Here is a 19927-nt window from a genome sequence, read left to right on the forward strand (position 1 = left end):
AACTTAACCAGTTCTTAGTCTTATCATCCTTGATGTGTCATACAAGTGCCCAGCCATGTTGAGTGATTCCTTCAGAGTGAACACGAGTGAATCTGACTGCAGTAGATGTGAAAGATATTAATAAAAATGATGTTATATCAGCCAGCGCAAATACCTGTATTTAGTTCCTGTTTTCGGTGGAAGTCCAAAGTAGTCGATTGTCGAGTTCACGCGCGTGATCATAGTAACTAAACCTATGCGCGTGAACTCGACAATCGACTACTTTGGACTTTGACCGAAAACAGGAACTAAATACAGGTATTTGCGCTGGCTGATATAACATCATTTTTATTAATAAAATGTTTACTCTGTTCACTCGTGTTCACTCTGAAGGAATCATCTAACATGGCTGGGCACTTGTATGACACATCAAGGATGATAAGAGAAATAAAAGCAGGTTTAAAACTTGCCCCATTCAAGTCAACAGGGTGCAAATTTTTTAAATAGGATAACACAGTGTAGGCAACACCGATTTTTGTTGTTGTTCTCTGTATTGACAGCACTCCAAATTTACTAAAAATTGAGCTCAATGTTAAAATTGACCGGAGTTCTCCTTTAAGTAGCTTTTATAAACGTGCCTTAGAAGAAGAAGAAAAAACATTACTGGTGTGCATCTTTAGACAAAACAATGGCACTAACATATTTTATATCTCAGTGCAAGTTGCTTTTGGTTAAACCAGCTCAAACATGCATTTTAGTCTGGGACAAGACTTAAAGGAATAGTTCACTTTACAAATTAAAATTCTGTCATCATTTACTCACCCTCAAGTTGTTTCAAACCTGTATGAGTTCCCTTCCTCTGCTGAATACAAAATAATATATTTTGAAGAATGTAAACCAAACAGTTGATGGACCCCATTGACTTCCATAGTATATTTTTTTCCTACTATGGAAGTCAACGGGTTGAGCTGCATGCATTTTCACACCACGACAATAATGAGAAATACTGTAAAACAATAACAGTGCGCAATGAAAAATATGCTTATCGTGTGTTCATCTATTACATATTACCGGTACGTATTTTTATAATATTTTCTAAGAGTGAATATTGGGCAGTTAATAATATTGTTAAATAAATAAAAGAGTGGCCAATCATCTGTGTTTACATCGTATTCATTTTTAATGAGAACGAGCTGGGACGTCATCATAACGAGACAGCGCGGTGAATTTGCCTCAAAACATGACCAACTGAGCTCAAAACGATGCTTAATTATATAGTCCAGACCATTCTGACGACGGAGATTTTATTATAGATCGCAAGAACTGAATTAAACGCGTTTTGCATTCATCAACGTTAAAGTGCACACAGTGAGTATAAACCTCACTGATTTTGGAGACTTTAAATTTTAGATAATAGCCTATCTGTATATGATGTGAAATGTGAAGTGACTTGATCACGATAAACATTGTTGTGAAAACCCAATCTGCCCTCCCAGGATGGGTAGTAGTTTAGCTAATTAATGTTATAAATGTGCTGCTCAGTCACTGAGCTTCTTTTAACATTATCAAATAAGCTTTTACATGGAATATATATATATATAACGTTTAAAGTGTATATATCATAAAAAATTGCTTATTTATTTTTTTACCTTCATATGGCTATCTATCTAGCAAGCAACGTCAGCACGTATGACTTGCTATTCAAACGCCGTGCCTTCTCCAGAAGAATCTGAACTAGCAACGTCACTGTCAGCAGCACCTACTTAATATTCATGAGGAAAGTCCCAAGTCGGTTTGTGCTCAGGTGAACGCTGGATTCTTGCCACCAAGCAGCAAAAATGCCTTGACAGGGCATTAAATAAGGGAGAAATTGCCTGTTTGGACTGGCAGAGAAGCCAGGATACCAAAACACGGTCCATTAAACAAAACAATCATTGGAAATGAAAGAAAATCAACTTAATCATCGAAACTCTTCGGTTCCAAAGTAGCCAACTCACCTGAAAGTACCGAGACTACAGGTAAATGCACAGTGACTGCGACTCATGACATGTGTTCGTTTGTTTAACTTAACTTATGTAATTATATACTCAACATTTGGGCTTGATGGACTTTTCTTCGCCGTTTCCTGCAATTCTTGAATATAAGAGGGGTTTTTTTACCCGTTTTAGTCGCTTAGGTTCTCATAAGAAACAGTATAAAGAAGTTTCTAGTAATAGCTGAAAGACTTTAACGAACACGGTTTATCCTTTATTAAAATAAAATACATTTCAGGAAAGGAAGTGCTGCTGATACTTCCGTGAAAGTGAGACAGGCGCGCCAGAAACCTCCATTATGTCATTCAGCGATATACATCACGATCTAAGTTATATTTAAAAATATATATATAACGTTATATATTCTAAAAATTCAATAGCATGTATGTAAGACTTTTTATTGTGTAATACGTATAATATAGCATACAATGCTTTGTTTTAATGTAATGTAACCCTCATTGTTTTGTCTTTGTACTTGTAAATGTTATCTGTATATCTTGCACAATAAAAAAAAAACATATACGTTTGAATATAGCACTCGTTTACTACTTAGTGAAAATGGCACAGTATTCACACTATATGATACTGCTACTTACTATTTTGATATAGTATGTGAGCCCTGCCCAGTATGCACCAATACTTTCATAATATAGTTGTGTGCTACATTGTTGTCACATGACCTTGTCACATTATTATTGTGGAGAATATAGTTGTCATCTGGGTATTCATACAAACCATTTGCATACTGTGGATAGTATACTTGTACTGCAGCACAATGTTAGTATATACTGAACATAGCCTTGCAAAACAATGTTAGTCTTTTAAAAAAATTAGTCTTTTAAATGTTAAAAAAGTCTTTAATGCCACAAATAGAGTTCTGATGGTAAGTTTTCAGATTGGTTAGCTTTGTCTTATACCGTCAATGCTCTGTAAATATCTGTATCGGTTTTTCTTTATTATTCTCAATGTTTTAAAGTCGGCATGAAATGGAAGTTGCGGTAGACTCTTCTTCCTTGTTGTGATGTATGGTATAACCAAAGCCCCTTTCACACAGCACATTGATCCAGCAAATTGCCAGAGTGCCTTCTGTGTGAACGCAAACACGTCCCGGGATTAATGCCGGGATCGATCCTGGGTTGGGGACCTAACATTGCTGGGATCAGTCCCGGAACGCGCCCTGTGTGAACAAAAGCCAGGATCAATGCCGTAAGGGGTGTGTCGTAGTGATGACGCACGTGCCATCGTGCGACTCTGTTGCTCTTAGAAGAGAGTTTGTGTTTGTCATCAACAAAGAAAGAACGAAAAAATTTCTGCAAACTGGAACGAAGCAGAGACCAGGAGCTCCTTACTATCCACGCTAAAGCTGAGATCGTTCGCCAGCTTCGTGGAACGGTACGCGATGTACATGTTTTCGACGCGTACGTTACACGTCTCATCCTGACATCACGTGTCTTTACGGGATCTTACTGGGATGTGTGTGAAACCACTCATAGATCCCATAAAATCACTGGCAGTGTGAAAGAACCAAAATCAAACAATCCTGGGTCACATTTTCCGCATATTTTCTGGAATCTCTTTATTTTGATTAAAGATTATGAGGGCACATGGATTTAAAAAATAATAATTGTCAATTTTGATTTCATGGTGACTTTAAAGTTAACATCAAAACTGACCCTACTTACTTGCGTTACATTTTCATCAAAATATTTTTGGAAAATCTTATTTTCAAACAGTCTCTCATGTTAATTTTAAATGTTGTCCTAATTTTTAATGCATTTTAGACATGGTTTTTAATATGATCTTTATCCAAACTTTAGAAACATCAAAGCACCCCAGCAAAGATGGCAGATGACCGCATTGCCATCTTAACTGATGATGAAGAGGAGCTGAAAAGGAGACACCTTGAGCGCTTTGACCGTCTGTCGCTTGAGATTCAATCAGACCAACCATCCCAACCATCTGAGAACAATGTACCTAACGATACTGCACCAACTCCATCGCCTCAACACAACATTGGCTGCTGCGAAAGATTGTTCCTACGGGTCAACCGCCTCCTCCTTGTGTCAAAAGTGTTTTATTTATTCTTCTATGCTGCATATGGTTCCCTCCATCCACTTCTTGCTCTGTTCTACAAGCAACTGGGGATGAATCCCACCCAAAGTGGTCTCTTAGTGGGAATCCGATATTTCATTGAGTTCTGTAGTGCCCCTTTTTGGGGCATTGTTGCAGATCGCTACAGGAAAGGTAAAGCGGTCTTATTGTTCTCAATGTTATGTTGGCTCTTCTTCAATTCTGGGATTGGCTTTGTGCAGCCACCAGACATGAAGTGTAAAGAGAACCTCTCAACGACCACAGCAATGGTAACGACCGTCCATCCTACCACATCTAACGAGACATTGTACCTCAACACCAGTTCTGTCCTAACAACAAATCAGATCAGACAGCGCAGGGATCTGTACGGACACTACCCTTGGCGAACGATCCTCTTGTCTGTTCAGTCTTCAGGCTACAGCTCTGAACGCCGGTTCAAACGGGATTCCAACATGAGTTTCATTGTGGCATCAGATGAACCACCTACCACGACAGAATCTGAACAAACCACGACCACGCTGCCTGAGCCAAGTACATCCTTCTCAACGTCAACCCCCAACAACACAAACACAACGTCCAGTAGCACTACTCAAAGTACCACATTGAAACCAAAGCTGCCGCCTCCTGAATATAACATGGACCAGGTTCGTGCCATTTTCCTGCTGATTCTGCTCGTCATCATCGTTGGCGAGTTTTTCAGCGCTCCAGCCATTACAATCGTAGATACGGTACGTAACTCTTTCTCCTCAAAATAAACTCAATATTAAGGCATATCAGTTCGTCCATTTTATAGGCCATGAACTTCCATTGTATTTAAACGTTAGACATGAGACCAAACTACAGTACCTTTCAGTGGCCTTGGGGTTGGGTAATATCTAGTAAAGTTGGCAGAGTAACAATCTGGATGATGTGAAACAAAACAAGATCGCAAGAAGGCTTTCTATGTCAAAATAGAAATCGGGCAGCGATTAGGGGTTGGGTGCCTTGCTCAAGGGCACCTCAGTCATTTCCTGCCGGTACTGGGATCGAACCAGGCAACCTTTGGGTTACCAGTCTGACTCGCCAACCATTTGCCCACGATTGTAATCGTAGAATGAGAGCATTTCACTAAGAGCATATCTCTGTTCCCAGGTAAGTTTGTTAGGGTTATGGGAACATAAGAGTTAACCCTGGTAACATTGAGACATTCATTATGTGCCATATAAATCTGGGGAATTTAGTATCCTGGGAATGTAGGAATTACATTGCTCTCAAGGAAACTTAGATCATCCGGGCCCAGCGCCAGCACCATTTTGGTAGAAAAGAGGTATTTGTTGTGTCTAAAACAGGTGCATGTCTATTTGGATTGTTGTAGGTGACGCTCCAGTACCTGGGTCCGCACCGTGACCGCTACGGTCTCCAGCGAATGTGGGGATCTCTAGGCTGGGGTATCGCCATGCTCTGCGTCGGCATCTGGATCGACCACACTAGCACAAACCTTGTCATTGGCAAAATGGAATGCGTCATGGAAAATTACAAGGACTACCGTATTGCCTTCATCGTGTTCGGAGTATTAATGGCAGTCGCTCTGATCATTGCCACTCAGTTTAAGTTTAATGTTTCGCACCAAAGCAACAGTGAAGAAAACGAGGATGGCAACCGGAACGCCCAACCTAGAGGTTCCCCTGGAATGGCTAACTCCGAGATCCCAACAATTGTCCAAGCTGAGGAGTTCCACTTCTGGGACTTGATGAGACTGCTGTGCGGCGTACAGTACGGCACTGTGTTATTCGTTGCCTGGTTCATGGGCTTCGGCTATGGGTTTGTTTTTACTTTCCTTTACTGGCATTTACAGGACCTGACAGGAACCACAACGCTGTTTGGTGTTTGCTCTGTCCTGAGTCACGTGTCGGAGCTTGCTGCCTATTTCACCAGCCATAAATTCATTGAACTGGTGGGGCACATCAGGTGAGTTTCCTGTGATTCTTTGTCATCTTAGAATTAAAATGACCAGTTCAGTTTTTAATCTGGATTCCCTTCAGTTCAGCTTTATTTCAGGGTTTTTTTTTTCAGTTCTTCAATTAATATCTCTTACGGTAACACACTTTCCATAAGGTACAAAGTTCTAACTATTACAGGTTCACTCCAGGTGCAAATGTGTAAAAAATTAAGAATTTATAATTGTCTTGAAAAAGATTTTTTGATTTCAACAATATCCAAGGTAGCAGTGCCAATTTCTTTCAAGGATAAAGTATTAGTTTTTACTGTTTTTTGTGTAGAAAAGGTACAAAAGGTGTTTGTGTATTAGGTTGTTAGCTTAGCTGCATGCTAACATCACATTCTTTTGAAATCAACTTTTAGGGTTTCAAATGACTTAAAATGAAATGTTGTGTCCAAAATTATGCACTATACACTACGCACTCATACTAATGCCCTTTGTACTCATCCATGTAATCCTTTTTCAAATGTTCAGTGTGAACACACTTCTCGTTCTATTTATACTTCAAAACGGCATAGAATAGTGCACATGTATGTGAAATGGGATGCACCTTTCACTCATTTGACTTCACATATCTAACCACTGCTGAATCAAACCATCAGACAGTAGTAGTTTAGTCCAGTCACAGCAGACACTTGTCCAGGTAACCCAAACCATCTCACTGCACCTTGTGACTCAAACTCATTTGATCCTGACCTTGAATCAGTGAGCCTTTGTGCGTGGCGCTGTCTTGCAACTCTGTAGGTCTGCACTGAGATCAGTGAGGCATTGTTTGGTTAGGCCTGGTTCAAGAACACAGCCTTTTGCTTTCAGCGGTCGCCCAATTCCAGAATACATCGCACAGCAGCTACAGTGTCCGCTGCGTGGCTCCTTTCAAAGAGGGAACATTTATGCTCTTTTGGTGTTTAACTGTTTCTCTATAACCAATTAAGTTCTAGAGAAAACCATATGACTGAATGATTGACGGATCAATATAAATGTATAAGTAATCTCATCTTTGAAAAGGTCAGGCGATACAACTTGTAAGAGGCTGTAAAAGGAAATTCCTGTTTGACATTTGTACATTTTGTAGACTCTTCTTTTAACAGATGATCTGCTCAGAGTGTAAAGTTTGTGATATGACTATGCAGTTAAATTGAAACTAGAAAACTTCTTGTTTTACCTCACAGAGGAAGTTAAGATAACGAGTCATCGTTTGCATGGATAAACTTGGTTGTATGACTATCAAAATGTTTTTGCATTGCAAATATAAACTACACTTACTAAATTATTATTAATTAATTTATACTTTTATTTATAGTTATACTTTTAATTTATAGTTTTTATTTAGTAATATATAATAGTTTACACTACAGTAGTTTACGCTACAATTCAGCTGTCCTATTTTCATGGGGTGAAACATGAGCCTGGCATGTTTTGTGAAGTTCATGCATGTATTTTTAATAATTGTGTATTGTGTTTCTTCTGTCAGAGTTTTGTACATCGGCCTGGCCTGCAACACGGCGCGCTACCTGTATATCTCGTATCTGGAGGAAGCCTGGAATGTGCTGCCCATGGAAGTGCTACAAGGTATGAACGGCCAGTCTTCAAGCTCTCAATCCTGAGGGAAAAGCAAATACTACGATCATAAAAATGTGTAAATATGTTCTGTTTAAACACAATCAAATTCAGTCATAATAAAATTAGAGAGATGTGCAGAACAAAGAAAGACCAGAGTTCATTTCAGGTGAACCACCCTTTCCTGTGGCAAAACGATCAATAAGGTAGCAAGCTTGTAGACGAATTACAGCGAGTACATCGGAATGAAGACCTGGATCCAGTCTGTTTACATTCAACACAGACATTGTTTTGTCTGTTCTAAGAAATGTCTCTGTACTGTAACCAGACTTATTATCCGCCTTCTCTTTCTTAGTACTTTAAAGTCCAACACTTGTTTTTTCATACACTGGCCAATTTTGATAACATGTTGTTTCAGACTAGAGGCAAGTTAACATCAAAAATACACATTTAAGTGTTAACTGTATTGCACTTCATCTATTTTTGTCTGTAGATTTCAATTACAATACAAATCTTTAAAAAATTGTTTTTTCAGCTGCACTTACATACACCAAACTTCAGTTTTATTCCTTTGTATATTTTAAATATTTTACTAATGGGGTTGGTAATATATATTATTTGCCTGGTTTTATTCCTAAAACATGGTGAAATACTTTTTTTTTTTCGAGTGTTGTTGGCAGTATTTTCTGATTTATGGCATGATAATAATAAAAAAGATATCCAAAAACTTTAAAATCTATCATCTTAACAAAATGAAACAAGAATTTTGAACCTGGCTCTATCCAATGGTCAGAAATGTTTATTTTCTGTTCTGAAAATAAATGCAAATTTGTGGATATTTAATTACACAATGCCTTATTTGCATATTTAAATATAACATTTAAGAACTTGTAATACATTTTAATAATGTAATCAGTCAACTGGGAAACTATATCTATTAGTAAAAATCTTGACCCTGTTCATCTGGGATGTCTTTGCTTTGTGTTTTTATATCAGTAGAATTTTTCAACAGAAATGTGTGAAATAAAAAAATATGTACCGGTTATTTGATTTATTTTTATTAGTTATTTTATATTTATTTGTTTTGGACACTTAAGCTATATATTAAGTTGTATAATTTTATTTTAACGCGTTGTTTACCTGCGCAGGAATAACGCACGCGTCTGTTTGGGCGTCATGTATCTCGTATTTGAGCGCGGCCGTACCTCCAGCGCTTCGGACGTCAGCTCAGGGCATCCTGCAGGGTCTCCACCTCGGCCTGGGCAGGGGCTGCGGGGCCATGGTCGGCGGGATATTCGTCAACTACTTTGGTACATGAACATTGATTGTTTTTATAATTTTATGACATTTAAGAATGCTTGTGTGTGTGTGTGTATAAATGGGGTTGTCTTGCTTTTCAGGTGCTGCCGAAACGTTCAGAGGAATAGGAATGACCTCGCTTGTAATTTTGCTCTTATTTTCATTAATTATGTGCATCACTGGCCAGAATGAGAAAAAAGGTGAGGAGCACAATCTTATTCATTGATTATTGTTGTAAAGTAAATAATAGAATTCACGCTTTTTGACATTTATTGGGGAGTAACTAACTATACTGACATTAGTATTAGTAGACTATATTGACACTAACTTAACTACATGTTGTCTAATTGATTATAAGTAAAATAAACATTTCAGTAGTATAACAGCACTTTTTTCTAAAATCTGTAGTTAAAAAAAGTATCTTTTCGAAATAGTGCAAATTGTATTGCGTAATGTGAGCTAAGTTAATCAAACTTTACGTTTACACGACAACGATGTACTAAAAACGGAAAAGTTTTTCCTTCCTATTTTTCTATACAGAAGACAAACAATCCCAGTTCACAAGGATCCATGAAAACGACAAAAAACCCGCTGTATACTGCTGCCAGGCCAGTAGATGGCGATGTCACTTTGTAAAAAAACACTACGCGCTAATAGACCGAACACGTAATATGCATGCGCATGACATCACCGTATTCACAAATTCGCGTTTTTGTCGTTTACACGGAGGCGATAACTGTATTGTTTTCAAAAACGTGCACTTTGAAACACATTTTTAAAAGTTTCCCGTTTTTATGTAATAAAACGTTTACAACGTCATGTAAACAGCCCCTAAAATGTATTTTCCAGGAAGTCCCATTAAGTTTAGCTCAGCAATTTGTTGGGATAGTTTGTTAAAATATTAAATTAACTTTTTGATTCATTTGTCCAACTTTCTTTTTATTTTTTGCGAATGTTTATTTTTATTGTAAACCTAAGTGGTACAATTTAAAACTAAAACATTTTTGTTACTAGCCTCTTAACAGTTTTTAGCCTACTAATAGATAATTTCTATAAATTACAAGAAGCTTCACCATATTAAGTATTTTCATTCACATTTGAATAAAATAGAACATTATATTTTATTTTAAATCTTAAAATGTTTATATTTTACCCCACAGAGGACAAGATGCTAGCAGAGAACATTCCTATCCCGTTCAGTCCTGTTCCCATAGCGACCATCGACCTGGTTCAGAACACCCCAGACGTGGTGGCACCAGCTCGACCCGAGCCCAAACTTCCGGCTCGGAAAACGAGGCACCAGGAAGACCAGGAGGATCTGAACAAGCCTGCTTGGGTTCCCTCCGGGTCGCCGTGTGTTTCAGTCGTTCTCCTGTTTTACCAAATCAGAGAGATGGTCATCATGGCAAAGACACACCACCCTATTGATGTCCAGCCCCTTCAGGTAGCACAGAGGATCATGGGAAAATAGTAGGATGATGATGATAATGAATAATATGGATCTAAATGTTTTCGAAATAGTACATTGTATGTTGAGTGTTTTCTCTCTCTTTTTATGCATTCTTTGGCAGAAAGGTGAGAACGCATAGATTTAGTTAAATGATAAACTGTGTATATTTTCAGCATCATTACTCCAGTCTTCAGTGTCACATGATCCTTCAGAAATCATTCTAATATGATGATTTGCTGCAAACATTTGTTTTATCAATGTTGAAAACAGTGCTGCTTAATATTTATGTGGAAACGGATACATTTTTATCAGGATTCTCTGATTATTAAAAAGTTCAAAAGAACAGCTTTTATTTTAAATAAAAATCTTAACATTATAAATGTCTTTACTGTCACTTTTGATCAGTTTAATGCATCTTTGCTGAATAAAAAAACTGTGCCAAAATTTGAACGCAAGTGTTGCAGTCTGATGCGACTTAAATTATAAAGTATAAAATACAAAGTAGGGTAAAGCATAATTTTTGCTTATTGTTTTTTATTTAGGAAAACAAATAGGTTCACTGTGACTAAACACCGTAAAATATTTGTAAATATATATTTTTTCTACACCAAGACTATTTGCACCAAAACCAAGAATAATTTAGAGTGGTTTTTCATTGCAAAATTGCCTATATTTTTGTTATTTCATCATCATCATTTAGCATTCAAACAGTTAAAACAATCTCTGGGGGGGGAAATGGATCAGCACACGTGCAAGTAAACAATAGGATTTCTCCTACCAACTATTTACACACTGACAAACTTTCATTATCAGGAAAAAAGAGTTTAGTTACCTGAATCAATTGGCATTCAATCAACCTAGTCTTAAATAAAATAATTACATTATACCATTTTATTTTATTTTTAAATGCAAAGATGCATTTTTGCCAGCAGGTATTCTATGTGGTGTCATCAGATGTGAATTAATGTCATTAAATGTGTTAAACTGACTGTTTCTCTAACTAGGACACAGATGAGGTCCTCTCAGACTCTCGAGAAGATGACCAATCACCTGCGGTCTTTAGCGATGCCTTGCGGCAAGAAAGCTTTCCCAGCGCTATCCAGTCCCAGGAGCACCCCGGGCCCCCAGGGGCCACGGCACAGCTGGAGTTCACACCACAGTCTGTATTACAAACATAGAGCTGATGCCACAAACTGACTCAGTAACCCGCGGGTATTTTCTTTTCACGCTGACTTCATTTTGTTTTCTTTGTGAAGGTTTTTTTATGAACTACTTGGGGAAATACAAGGAAGATGAATGTACTTCGCTGTATAAGTGCCTTTGTATGATTTTTAACTTATTTCCAGTTGTTTTGCACAAGCTTTAAATAAAGCCTGCCAGGTTTTAAACTGTAACGTGTGCCTGTTTGCACTTTCTTCGACCTGTAGAGGGCAGCAGCGCTTGGGCATTATTCTGCCCATACACAATTGAGCTTTGAGGTCTATAATAATTGTGTATATCTTCCTTGTGAAACACTATAAATGTAAGTGAACTTAAATAGGCCAAGGTCATTACATCATAATCACTAACGTCATTACTTCATCATTGGCATTGCATTGTTGTGTATAACAGGGACATTTTTGCTTTCACACTTTCACTTGTGATTTGTAATGTAGGTGTAAAAGAGTTGGATACATTTTTGCAAGGGGATTTTATTGTTTTTATTTTTGCTTGTGTCGGCAAGCACCTCTCTCACCATTACAGACACCAGCTTTAGATCATCTTCTCACTTGACCTAGTGGATGATTATGTCAGACGACATCTGTTCCTATGTAAACCAGACCATGGTGCTTTGCCTAATAGGTGGCTTCTTGGTAATGATCAGATAGACCTGAATTACCTGCTAAAATGTTTGCTCACAGTGTACAAGGATTCAACTATTTTTTATTATTATTCCCAGAATTCATTTCTTTCGGTGTAATCAAACACCTTATTTGCAGCACACACCCACTCACAGCACAGATTTCATCTCCTGTGGGATTAGCTGTCACTAACGCAATATGCCCTGCAACAATGCTATGCCAAGTGTCGGAAATCGCTTCAATGCAATTTATGATATCAGAATGTTTGAATGAGATAAAGAAGAAAAAAAAGTGAGACAACAAAATGCTTGTTTGCTAATCCAGTGCCAAACTCAGGCAGAGCTGGGAACGTGGTGTGAATAGACTCCAGGTGACTAAAGCTGATCTCGGACATATTTATTAATGTAGACAGCTGCCACACTCACATACTGAAAGCACTGCCTGACACAGTTTCACATCATAACTTGGGGGAAGAAAACATTATCCAAGAGCCATTAGTTGTGATTCTCTGGTTGTTTTGCCTACTAAATTGGTTTGTTTAAGTTTAGTGGGTTTTTTTTTGTGGTTTGTTTTTGGTATGTTCCTTTTTTGATGTTTGTTTGTTTGTTTGTTTGTTTGTTTGTTGGGGGGGGGGGGGGGGGTATTTGGCTACTTTTATGTTGCCTTTTTGTTTGTTTCAGTTAAGTCTTTTTAAGTGTTTTAGCTTTGTTTCATATTGGCCTGGCAGGAAATTGGGGTGAACAAAAAAAACATTATCAAAGAGCCATTAGTAGTGATTCTCTGGCTGCTTTCATCTACTGAATGTTTCGATTTAGTATGGTTTTTGTGTGGCTTGGGTTCTTTTTTTCCTTATTTTTTTGTGGTTTTGGTTTTAGTATCATTTTGTTTAGTTACATTTTTTTTCTTTGTTTCATGTTGGCTTTTTTGTCCGATTCAAGTCTTGCAAGAAATTGGGGGGGAAACATTATCCAAGAGTTTAGTAGCGATTCTCTGGCTGTTCTTTGGATATTTCCCATTGTAAAATTTTGGCTACACTTTATTTTAAGGTGACTTTGTACTTAAAAAAGAACTGAGTAATATTAGTTAACTACATGTACTAACTATAGAGTTATTGTTAAGGTTTGGTTTAGGGTTTTTTACTTGTAATTATGCATAATTTACTGTTATTAGCAAGCACATGTGGTAATGTGTGACTACGTCACTTTAAAATAAAGTGGTACCAATATTTTTTTATTCAATAATGCCACTACTTTTTCAAAGTACCTCGGGCCACCACATAAACCCTTTGGTGGTAAATTTGCACCAAAATGTTTGCAAACATTTCACTAATATTAAATATCTTTCATGATAGTTTTTCGTATGGAATTTTGTAGATTCAAAAACATTTAAACGAATTAAAGATAAAACTCAATTGAGCGAAACATAAATGTCATTCTGTATAGTTTGCCAGGTCATCTTTTTCCTCAACCTTGTCTCAAGGCCAACTCACACTGCACCAACAGATGGCAACCAACATGTCTTCGGGTTTAGTTGGATCACCTGTGTCTCTCTGTTGCTGTTGGTTGCCGCTTGTTTTCACCAAATTTGTCTGCCATTTATCTGGTCGTGGCATGTCTGAGAAGTGACTTTTTAATCTGGTGATTGTCCGCATTGGCTTCTGTTGCTGCAGTGTAAGTTGGCCTCAATTAATTTTAATCACCATTTCTCTCTGAAAAATATCTGCAGGTTTCTAACCCCCAACTGAGATTGTGCAGATCCAGAGAATATTGTGGCGTTCTGTGTGAAAATTTCCGTGGCCCTTAAACACTGTTCCCACACGGCAGCCGAGTGTGGGCAGTCACCGCCTATTCTGAAATTCCGAAAGCGAACATCCAGCCAAAGGAAAGGGATTATTGGGAAACTAGGGAAGTCACTTGTTTAAAAAGTAGGCAAACGTGTCCTTATGAGGGGTCGCTGAATGGCCCTCCTGACCTCTGACCTCTGAAGAGAAGTAAAATGCCATGTAAAACAACTAATGGCTGTCTGAATATGATCCAACTACCATGAAATGCATTGAATAGATGGAGGCCACAGGCGATGTCATATAAACAGACGGTGGTTTATAAGAAATTACGAGTTTATTATGCAGACAGAGCTAAAATACAAGAAATGTGAGTCATTGGAATGTGAAAGGCAAACTGGAACTAAGGGATTGGACTGCAAATATTGTTTGAATCATTTAGTTGGAGACACTCTTTAGTCAAACTATGGTTGTCGAGTTTTTGATTTCAGCATTTTGCTGCCATTGTGGTTGGTGTTTAAACAACACCAAATTCAGGAAAAGGTTTCTTCAGAGATGCTTTCAGTTCGTTTCGAGTCATATTGAGTTTGTGTCTTATTTTCTCTATTTTGGCCTGATGAATTGAGTCAGGATTTCCTCCAGTGTGGTGGGTGGAGTTGTGGGCGGGGCTATTTCTCATGGGTCCCACTTTTCAAAGCTGAAGGGCCAAACATCAAAGACTCCAAATGATAATCATCACGCCTGATGTGTTTACTGCATTTCAAAGGGGTGATTGAGTTTATTATCTTCAATAATGTTGCTCTTGTCTAATGAGTCCTTTGTTTGTCAGATCTCAGAATTTCCATTGTTCCTTTCTCGTTTCTTTGTTCGTGAAGAAATGTCACATTATTCACGTCGCATGCAGAATCTTTCATGTTGAGATAAAACCTTTGAAATGTCAAAACTGTGGCAGGTAGTCCTGATGTTTTCAAAGTGATAAATTCACTTCATTAGTCTTGAGGGAGGTTTAGAGATGACAATAAGATGAATCTAGACTTTTACATTTCCTGAAAAAAAAAGTTGAGCCATCATTTTTTTTTCTAGATTTGATCTAGATTTATACTGTTAAATCGGCAGATGTTATTATTTAACTTAGAACTCCGAACGTTGAAACATTATGACGTTATTTTCAAACCTAAACAAAATGTTCCACAAAATGTTGCAATTTGGTCTTGTTCTTTTCCTAGTAAAAAGTATAACATTATACAGAAGTTATTTTTTTTTAAATATTAAAGAAAATGTACCAGAGGTGTATCCAAAATGTTTTATTTTGGTTTTAGTTTTTATTTTACTGTGTGTGTGTGTGTGTGTGTGTGTGTGTGTGTGTGTGTGTGTGTGTGTGTGTGTGTGTGTGTGTGTGTGTGTGTGTGTGTGTGTGTGTGTGTGTGTGTGTGTGTGTGTGTGTGTGTGTGTGTGTGTGTGTGTGTGTGTGTGTGTGTGTGTGTGTGTGTGTGTGTGTGTGTGTGAGAGAGAGAGAGAGAGAGAGAGAGAGAGAGAGAGAGAGAGAGAGAGAGACACAAAATGTTCCACAAACGTTCCAGGTTGGTTTTTATAGTAAAAATATTAGTGATGTCAATGAATCGCAATTCATCTAACATAAGATTATAAATATATAATATGTGTATATTATTCGTTTTTTTGTGTGTGTGTATATATATATACTTTTATTTTAGATTCGATTAATTGACTTGACAGCACTAATAAATTATATTTAGGAATGATGCTGTATTCATGTTTTTGCGACTAAAATGTACCTTTTTATAGTTGCAGTATGGACATAATTTTTTTTGATAACCAAAATACGTACAACTTTGTTTTTTGTTTTTACTTTTACGTGCGATTTCAGAATTTTAGTTTTTAAAATGCTGTACATAACCTAACTTAAACTGCAACACTGCGAAATGGCACAATGCTAAGGTATTCTGAGTGGTTTTGGCGTGTTGCTGTTTACTTATTGGCCCTAGTCTTTTGGATATTCTGGCTCCTGGATATGGCTTGGGTCACACCTTCAAAGAAAATCAATAGGATTTCCCCCTCTTGTATTGTCTGCCAGGTGAAAATCATCAAATCATTGTGGGGCGTGTTACTTTAAAACTAGTGATTTGACCAACCCCATAGCACCAGTGATTGATAGGCTGATATATGAAATAGGTGGGCTTTGTTGTGGCGTTGACAGTTCAGAGAGGATATCATGATCTCTCCCGCTCTGTCTGTCACTTTCGCCCACACAATCTCCCCCGGTTGGTTGCCATCGGGCACTGAAGGTCAGTGGAGGTGTTCTTGCATTATATAAGGGGGCTAATAACCAGGCAAATATTAACCTGTGTGTGTGTGTGTGTGTGTGTGTGTGTGTGTGTGTGTGTGTGTGTGTGTGTGTGTGTGTGTGTGTGTGTGTGTGTGTGTGTGTGTGTGTGTGTGTGTGTGTGTGTGTGTGTGTGTGTGTGTGTGTGTGTGTGTGTCTGCTTGTAAACTGCTGTCGTCTAATCTGTGGTTAAAGCTCCAGCCAGTAATCCATTTCACACTTCGGGTTATTTTGTGGCATCCACAATCTTAAAACACGCCAACGGCACGCCATCTAATCCTGCCAAATAAAGCCACGGTATACAGGATCCACGCACTGCAGAAACGCTGACATCGCCATGGTAATCTGACACACGTCACTGCTTATGTTTATATATTTTGTTTTGTTCCGTACAAAATAAATTGAGGTCCCAGTTAAGGGACGTCATATCTCGGTTCATATGAAGGCCCGTACCCTGTCTAAACTGAACAAACAGATTGTGACTTTGCTGCATAGTTCTGGTCCTAAACTTAATAGTTGAATATGTTACCAATGTTATGTTAGCTAGTTGACTTTGACGGAAACGGCTGCTACACTTGTGGCAACTCTAAAAATGCGACGTATACTTGAATTGTATTATGAAATGTCAACCGTAAAGGTATTTTAAGGGACAATATCTTTATAGAGTTGTATACAGTTTTGTTAAATAACATTTGAAGTAAACAAAGATCTCCAATTAACAAAACTTAAGTTACACAAAACATTTTCTAACCCTTAAATGCATGAATGTTTCGACAATCATTATTACATATTTGGGTCTTTAGTGACCCGGATATAAATCTAACTTGGATGGATCTCTAACTGTCACAATAGTATAAAACTCTCCTAATATTTTAATAACAATTAAAAAAAGAATAAAATAAAGCATATTTCATTTCCTTTTGGATGAGAACTCAACTGACAGCACTGTTTTCAACATCTGCTTTATAGCTGAACTCAAGTCATAATTGATGAACTATACAGTTATATGATTTTATATGTTTATATGACTGTTGTCTTTTTAGATCTGCTTTATAGCAGAATTGAATTCTATTTGCATCATTGAATCGTTATTTTCCTGTTTATCACTGTAAAGCTGCTTTGAAACCATCTCTATTGTATAAAGCACTATAGAAATAAAGGTGACTTGACTTGATGTGTTCAATTTGAGCAGATGCTTTTACTATCGTCACTGTCCTCGTTCTTGCAAATCGTTGAGCCATTTCTAGTTTTGCTGATGATACTTCCTTTTGTTTTCTTCCTGCGGTAACTATGAGTGAAACGTCACTTCATCATTGTGTATCAGACTAATGAGTAATCAGAGATTCAATTATTGTTGCACAGAAAAAATACATACTTACACTATTACACACCTCGGGTCACGAGCATCACCCCTCTACATCTTTTACAAAAAAATGATTAGAAAACAGACATTCTTTTGTATTTTTTTTTCTATTGTATTGTTTATAAGAAGGTTGACCAACTTAAATGAGGGGGAGGCTAGTTAATGAAAAACCTGAGGTATGCATTAAAGGGTTAAACTATTTTAAAGTTTTAATTATTTTCTAAATATAAAAAAACTCAATTAACTTAATTATATAAAATTAAATGTATTATTGACATTGAATTATTTTATTTACTAAATGTAAACAAGCATATGATTATTTACATATATATACATTTATATATATATATATATATATATATATTGCAGCTTTAAACTCTCCCTGATTCATAGCGAACAACCTTTATTTGTTTATTCCGGTGATGAAATCCATCACTTCATTACTGTTGTACTCTCTCAGACAAGTTTACCAAAGCATTATAGACAGAACTGTCTTCTGCGTGTTAAAACTAAGGTCAATTAATTAAATCTGAAAGTGAGCGTGAAGTTGCATGCCAAAGGAGGAAGAAAGAGGATTTTCTGAGTAACTGTCAGCTTAACCATTAAAAACCGCAAACCCACGCGTACCCTGTCAACAGCCCTACCCTGCGATGACAACACCCACTCTGAGCAGGGGGCCCCTATACACACACACAAACCGAGATGTGTTTGCACGTCACAGAGTGCCTATGTATATGTGTGTGTGCATATATGCGTAGGCGGCCAAGTGTGTGTGGGCGTGTTTGAGTAGGAAGACACGCTTGACTCGGATAGGCTCAGCAAATTAAAGGAATCTTAGTTTTTTATCGCCACCCCCCTTTCTCTCTCTCTCTCTCTCTCTCTCTCTCTCTCTCTCTCTCTCTCTCTCTCTCTCTCTCTCTCTCTCTCTCTCTCCCTCTCTTTCCTTATGTTTCTCATGCTTATATTAGAGGTCACCTATTTCCTATATAAAAAGGAACAAGATCATGCATGGTGTATATGTAGATAAATATGTATGCACCCACACACACACACACACATACTAACTATAGGGATGTATTATATAATAATAACTATAGGGATGTATATATATAACAACAAGCAATTTGACATTTTTAAAATGACATTCCCCACATTCAAAAAAATGTTAACGTGTGTGTGTGTGTGTGTGTGTGTGTGTGTGTGTCACATCACATTCCCTTGAGAGCAGATACACTTTACAAAACTCTAGTAAAAGGATCCGTGATTGCAGTCAAGGTGCTGTCGCTTGTCATTTTTTGTCACACAAGACGGAAAATGACTTGGAAAAGCTTTTGTTTTGAGGAATAGACTAACACAAAACTGGGGGATGACAGCAACCACCACGCACTTCCTCCCAGGGGATGTTCATGTGCCCAACCTCCTTCCTAAAATAGCTCAAGATGCTCTGGCAGATGGGAGGCTGCTGATGCGCCCCTCTGATCCAGCCTTTTAGATATATGATTACATTTCATTGTAATATGCAGCTTATGCTGCGTTTTTTTTTTTTCTTTCAGGCCAGTGTGGGGGAAGAAAGAAAAAGCATTATTCAACTTTATAGGTAGATTCTGCTGTGGTGTTATTTCAGGTGTTTATTTAAAGCTGTAATTTTATTGAGATGCAAGATAGAAAAAAACTTTCTGACCAGTTTACACTTATGTAGCAGTTTACCGAGGTGGGTTTCAGGGGGGTTTTGCACACAATAGAGTGAGTGTGAGTGAATTTCCTGTGGGGTTTACTGTCTGGGGACAAGAAAAATTGTCACACAATGCATTAATGCAGAAATCCCACCGCATAGCCTAAGTTGCAAAAATGTTGCAAGGTTTTTGACATTACAGCATGCGTTTATGAAAATTAAAATAAAAGTCACACATAATGTCATTACACTAGCAGTCACTAGGACTACATTGAATAAGGCTACTTAAAATAAATATTTTGTGTTGGTACTATTTGCGAGTTTAAATGTCAAAATTTAAATCGCTATTCGTTGAAAATAGTTGAAAATCACTATTCGCTGGAAATCGCTATAACCGTATTCGCGTAACTTATATTCAACCACATTTTATTTGTTTGTTTTTTTTGTGCGGCCCAAACTTTAAAGCATGTATTTACAACAAATTGTTAAAAAATGTAACAATTTATTTTGAGATACTGACTTTCAAAAGTAAACATACCATAA

At 37.4% G+C, this 19927-nt stretch overlaps 1 protein-coding gene across 1 annotated transcript; it reads left to right on the forward strand.

The window, feature by feature from the left end:
* Nucleotides 1–1179: 1179 nt before the first annotated feature.
* On the forward strand, nt 1180–12504 carry mfsd6a (major facilitator superfamily domain containing 6a). Its single transcript, XM_079592208.1, has 9 exons — nt 1180–1347; nt 1651–1997; nt 3830–4831; nt 5458–6050; nt 7553–7650; nt 8787–8948; nt 9039–9137; nt 10098–10381; nt 11392–12504. The coding sequence occupies exons 3-9, from the start codon at nt 3854–3856 to the stop codon at nt 11563–11565; spliced, it is 2388 nt and encodes a 795-aa protein (XP_079448334.1). The 5' UTR covers nt 1180–1347; nt 1651–1997; nt 3830–3853; the 3' UTR covers nt 11566–12504.
* Nucleotides 12505–19927: the final 7423 nt, after the last annotated feature.

This window comes from Phoxinus phoxinus (genome assembly GCF_949152265.1).
Source record: "Phoxinus phoxinus genome assembly, chromosome: 20".
NCBI classification, from domain to species: Eukaryota; Metazoa; Chordata; class Actinopteri; order Cypriniformes; family Leuciscidae; genus Phoxinus; species Phoxinus phoxinus.